At 32.9% G+C, this 6,226-nt stretch overlaps 1 protein-coding gene across 5 annotated transcripts in view; it reads left to right on the top strand.

Annotated features, from left to right (window-relative positions):
* Positions 1–5,152, top strand: part of GRB14 (growth factor receptor bound protein 14) — a 130,440-nt gene extending 125,288 nt beyond the window's left edge. For 4 of the 5 annotated variants that reach the window (XM_044934580.2, XM_044934582.2, XM_025275769.3 and 1 more), the window contains 5 exons: positions 667–783; positions 875–947; positions 1,090–1,177; positions 3,400–3,493; positions 4,792–5,152. In XM_044934580.2, the coding sequence (XP_044790515.1) occupies positions 667–783; positions 875–947; positions 1,090–1,177; positions 3,400–3,493; positions 4,792–4,938 (519 nt within the window). In that variant the 3' untranslated portion in view covers positions 4,939–5,152. The remainder of the gene's footprint in view (positions 1–666; positions 784–874; positions 948–1,089; positions 1,178–3,399; positions 3,494–4,791) is intronic. The other variant, XM_044934587.2, reaches the window with a different exon arrangement.
* Positions 5,153–6,226: the final 1,074 nt, after the last annotated feature.

Raw genomic sequence — 6,226 nt, forward strand, 5'->3', positions numbered from 1 at the left:
CTCATTTTGCCATGTTTATGCCCATAAGATGAAAAAACACTCACATACTAAATCATAGAAATTTTAATATGGAGTTATCTGAATTATTTCATTAAATTTCATTTTCTAAGTTAGAGGAAAGTTGATGTGATAAACTTTTAAAATACATGTTGTTGGTTTATTATAAAATATGAGTACTGTTTCTTTCTAAAGAAGTAATAATGTAAGTCAATCTGTTATAGCTTTAGTGTATCTTGAATCTTAATAAAAGCTGTTTTATAAGTAGGTAGATTTAACATTTAAATAACCATTGATGAATTTCAAAGCATAATAGAGAGATGAATTTGGAAGTGATGGATATTTTTAGCCATATGAAGGATTATTTTTTTGTAAATTGGTATTTTTCTGCTTAAATGAATAAAAAGAAACCGGGTTGCTTTAGGAGAAAGACTTACTTACCTTGAAAGCTCCTAATCTTTCTTAATTCAGTGACCTTAACAAATAACTGTGTAACTTACTTAAATTATTTTATAGCATCATTTCCTATCAATATGTATTGTTAACTTTTTAATTTCCTGCTAGTTACCTTTGGAACCATATCCTAAAATGGAGATATATTGTCAGCAAAGGACTGAAAGGTAACTTCAAAGGTATTTTCAAGGTAAAAAAAAATGTGCTTTTTTCCAGAGAAGTATATCAGAGAATTCCCTGGTAGCAATGGACTTCTCAGGCCAGAAAACCAGAGTTATAGAAAATCCCACTGAAGCCCTTTCTGTTGCAGTTGAAGAAGGACTAGCTTGGAGGGTACAAATCAGCTTCATGTTCTTCAAAATATTTATGATTTGAATTTGTTTCACCCCGAAAGTTGAAATTTGTTTCCCACTTCCTTATGCAGAAAAAAGGATGTTTACGCCTGGGCAGTCACGGTAGCCCCACTGCGTCCTCACAGAGCTCTGCCACAAGCATGGGTATGTCTGCGCAGTCGCCATGGCCAGCTGGGTGGGAAGGTTGCATTTAGATGTACTCACTGAGGGGCCAGGGTCAAAGTACATGTCATTAGACTATGATCATTTCAAACAAATCTTGTATTACCCCACGTTATTTCTTCAGCTATCCACCGGTCCCAACCATGGTTTCACCACAAAATTTCTAGAGAGGAAGCTCAGCGATTGATTATTCAGCAAGGTCTAGTGGATGGGTAAGTTAGATTTTGAATAGCACTGATTTTTTATTTCTCTTATAATCAGTAATCACCTACTCAACAGAGAGAGTTTTGATTTCGGCTCAATAAAACAAAAGTGACTTTGTGCTGTAAGGATGGTTGCCACTGAATCCTAGCAATACCTAGACAATACCTGTTACATAGTGGTTGCATAGTCTTTGTCCATGAAGAAGATAGCTGAATGGGATTCTCTGGTCTTAAACAGTGATGGTTAATATTTTCCAATTCTGTGCATCTCAGATATTAATCGATGGGGGAAAAACTGCACACGTTTTGGTGTGTCAACATTTTGATTTGAATTGATTAGTACAATGGCAAAGTATTGTTTGTGTCATGACAAAACCGCATCTTACAAAACCATGAACCACATTTTACATGTTACACATTTTTTTAAGTTTGATAGAGGGTGTGTTAAAGTAAAACATAAAAGTAAAGCAAAAAGCTGTTTCTTATGTACTTAGACTATTTCATGTTTTTCTGTTTACATCCCATTTCTTTCCTCTAAATTTTAACAGTTTCAAGTAATATAAACCTATGAAAATAGTACTTTTTGACTCTTCTCATGTTATCTTTTAGTGGGATACCATAGAAGACACAGGAGAAGCAGAAAATTTACTATGCAAGATTTATGTTCTAAAGAATTTTATTCTTCTCAAATTAGTCAATGTTACAGATACTTCCTATAATATAATATTAGCTGAATTTGATTCCTAAATGCAGTACAAATTAAGGACGTTGTATTGAGGTTGGGATGGGAAATAAAACCAGCATCAATTTAAACAAGTGGTAATGGAATCTTATATCTTCAAGGGTTGGATTAAAATGATGGCAAGATTTCAAGGTGATTTAATACAGACATTTAGACAAAAATGCGTTTTCATGTAGAGGATTATTAATAGCAAGTCAGCATTTCAGTAGGCTCTAAATAAGAAAAGATTTCAATACACTCTGCATGGAACTAGATCTTTTTAGATTAAATCTGAACAATCAGCAGAATTACCATCTGATAAGACCAATAAAAGAAATAAACCACAAAGGATTGTCAAAATATTTTGGAGGATTATAACTTTCCTTATTTCTGAGCCCAGTTTTTTTAATTGAATGACATAACTGCCTAAAGAATGCCATATCGTTATGTTTTACGTTTTTTAATTAAAAACTTGTTTTTGGTATTCCTTTTGGAAAGATGAGATGCTCTCGGGCAGTCCACTAGATGGTAGTGTTGATCCACTCAGGAATCAGGAACGGGCCAGGCTTAGAGCTTGACTGACCAGGGAAACTCCCTTCTGTCCCATCTCCCAGAGATGGAATGGCAGAATCACACAGCACAGATGAAATGGATAACCTTGTCAGACATCTGCGATGGCTCACATTGGGCTGTCTCTTGCCTCAGGTACAGTGAGAGGAGTTATTGGAGTCACCAGTGGGGACTCTTCGCCCAGTCTGTTTGCCAGCAATTAATACAAAGATGGTGATGCACTGAGTTGCCAGTTAATAAGAATCCACGCCTGACCACATTTTTCTTAGGCCATTAGGACACGTCTTGTTTTTCTAGCCTGTTATAGAGACTTTATGCTACCTTTTTCAAGGTTGAAGTAAATGTTGTTTGGATGTTTCTTTTACTAAAAATATTTTGTTCAAACATTTAATAAATGATTTCAGGATTGATTTTTAGAATATATTCACTTCTCAGTTTCAGTTGTATGTAGTAGTAGGAACCAGAATCCAAAAAAAAAAAAAAAAGGATCCAGTATAGAAGAGTGGGTTTAAAATTTTGTAATTCTAAAAAGTTTCTTTCTGCAGGACTTTACATGATCCAGAAGTAACAATATGCTAATGATTCATTCTCTGTATCAAAGAGTTGCATATGATTACCCAACTTCCCAACGGAAAAAGGACTTGGCAATAATTGTTGATGCCAGCATAGCTTTATATTGGTTATTGTGAGCAAAAAAATCTGACAAATGACTGTCATTTATACTATTAAAATTAAATTAATTCCAATGGTAGTTTTATAGTATTAGAGTATATCATACCATATTGCTTACCATGTTGGATAATCCCATCATTGAATACACAGTAAAAGGAAAACTCCAGCTACATTTAGTAATATACTTCCTGGATTTGGTGTAGGCTATATTTCTATGAAATCCATGAATAAATATAGAAAAACATTGAAATTCCTTCTCTCTCTTTAGAGTTTTCTTGGTACGGGATAGTCAGAGTAACCCCAAAACTTTTGTACTGTCAATGAGTCATGGACAAAAAATAAAGCACTTTCAAATTATACCAGTAAGTATTTGTGATTTCTTATTCGTGTATTAGAGATGATCTTAATGCACAAGCTTTTGGAGACTTTAGTTTTCTTTGGTTCTTTTATTAAATATAATATGGGAGCTTGTGCTTTGACTAGAGTTAAGTATGGCAGAAATGGTTTTATGAGTCTGAATTAATATAAGAAATACAGGAATTGTAAAAATTAAATTTCCCTTTTCTCATGAAATATGATTTGGTAATATTGTATAGACCCCATGCCACTTATTATTAAAAGGCCACTGAAAATTCTTTCTCCTGAAATCTACTAGTGGTTCTTTAAAAACCATTATTTTAAAGCCCATTCTCCTCTCTTGTTCCAAAAATGTTTTTTTGTAGTTTTGTTTATAATCATCATTATGGATATGTAAGCAGGTGTTGTAGCACTGGAGATCATTATTTAAACTATTCTGAACACCTTTTAAAAATGTAATTCTGCTTCCAGGTGGCACAGCTTGCTTTGAGATTTTGTTGTTGTTGTTATTGCTCCTGCTGCGTATGTGTGTGTGTATGTGCAAGCGTGCATGTATGTATGCATGTGGTCTGTGTATTAGAACCAGATAGTGTGGAACAGAGATCCAGTCTACTTTCAAGAAAGTAGTAACATGAAATTGCTAAGTTGCTAGTGTTTTCTTTTTTCACATGAACTCTTTTTGAAATTATCCAATCCATATGAAGTTTCTTCCTGACTGCATTTGATTATGTGAGTGACATCCCTGGCAAGTTATGAATTGCTTAATGTCCGAAGATCTCAATGCAAAGGGAAAAGAAAAAACCAAATCAACCTGTCATTCCATTAACATAATGTTTGACTGACTGCTCCAGAATCAATTTACTGATACAAATTCTGGTGGATGTTCATTTTTAAATACACAAAGTGAGGCTTTAGGTAGACAGCAATTAGAAGTGGAAATTATTTTCTGAGGGTAGGCATACTAAAATCTTTTGTTGACTCTTACACTAAATAGTGCAGATTTCTCACTGTGTACTGTATTGATTCAGACTGGTCCTACTATTCTAACTACGGACCGTTAAGAGAATTGAAGATACAGGAAGTAGAGCCACACTGCTTACCTTGGGATCAGATGATATTTCCTTTAAATGCAAGTAAAGTTACAAAAAAGAAGTGGATGTGCCAGAATCTTCTCTTCACTGTCCTTTAGTATTATAAATGTGTCAGTTTTGGCATTTAAAGATGCAGTGTGCAATAGAACATGATTGACTTTCTGAGTAGTTATTTCCCTTCTTACTGGTTTGTTGTTTTTTTCCTGTTTCAGGTGGAAGATGATGGTGAAATGTTCCACACCCTAGATGACGGACATACAAGATTTACAGATCTAATCCAGTTGGTAGAGTTCTATCAACTCAATAAGGGCGTTCTTCCTTGCAAGCTGAAACATTATTGTGCTAGGATTGCACTTTAGCCAAACCAGAAGTGACTTGTTAAACTGTTGAGGAAAAAGAACTCAAGAAAAAGACCATAAATAAGGTTGAAGGCATTGCCATGGTGAAAATAATCTATTTCACCTACAATTACAAAAAATAGTTTGTACGTTACAAATAATTCAAGATTTGGATTGACATTACCTTCATCATTTAAAAATTCATTAGTTAAAATTAAACCTCAGAAAAAAATGATTTGGTGTGTTCTTGTGTGATTTTACATTATTATAATATTTTCTTCAAATATGCATAATTTAGACATCTTTCTGTCCTTATTTACTATAGCAGCATTAGAATTCTCAACCACAAAATGTGAAAAAAATTTGAGGCTCAGAATGAATTATTTGTGGACTGAATTTCAATTATACTACTGTTTTTATAACTTAAGAAGTATGATAAAAATTTGAGTTATCAATTAAAAGAAGCTACCTGCAACCTGTTAATAAAACTAAAAAGTATTTTGAATTGTATATTTTCTGAGTTTATTATAACCTTAAGATCAAATCATATTTTGAAATAACAGCTTAAAATTATTTTGAAATATATTGATTTTTCAGAATGACTTTTATTACATATTAAATTATTAATTATACCATAATATTTACACTGGTATTGTACCTATCAGTGACATTATTTATTGCATTTTTTTCATTTATTTAAGGATTGACTATCTACCTGTTTTTAAGAAAATGATCAAAATGTAAAAAAAAAAAAAAAAAAAGATCAAAATGTAGAGGGGATTTAGATAATTTGCACATGCTTTCTCAAATTTATGACAGTGTAACATTTTCACCTTAATATTTCCCATTTGCCCTATGCTGTAACTTTCAGAAGGTTCTTTAGATCCTTATACAGCTAGATCATTAACCTGATCAAAATATTAAAATCAAAGATGTAAAAATCTATTAAGATTCAAATAGGTAAATCCATGCTATTCTCTTTTCATACCCACTTTTCAGTTTCTTAACTTGGCAACATCACTATGGAAGACAAAGGTTTCGGAAAGTTGTGACACCAGCCTCCATTATCACCTCCCTGAGACCATCTAGAGAGCTTTTGTTGGGATTCTCTCTCTATTTTTCCTACTTTTTGTGAGAAGGGTATTCAGTGTTCTAAAAAAGGATGAGAAGTTAAACAGCAAAAAAACATTAACATAATACAAAATGTTGCCCATCTGCTCTGATCCTTGTAAAACATTGTGGGAAAGTTAAGATTTTTTTTTTAAGAATAATATTTCAAAAATGCATACTTTAGTTTTAAATAAAAGCT

This window comes from Bubalus bubalis, chromosome 2, assembly GCF_019923935.1.
Source record: "Bubalus bubalis isolate 160015118507 breed Murrah chromosome 2, NDDB_SH_1, whole genome shotgun sequence".
NCBI lineage: Eukaryota > Metazoa > Chordata > Mammalia > Artiodactyla > Bovidae > Bubalus > Bubalus bubalis.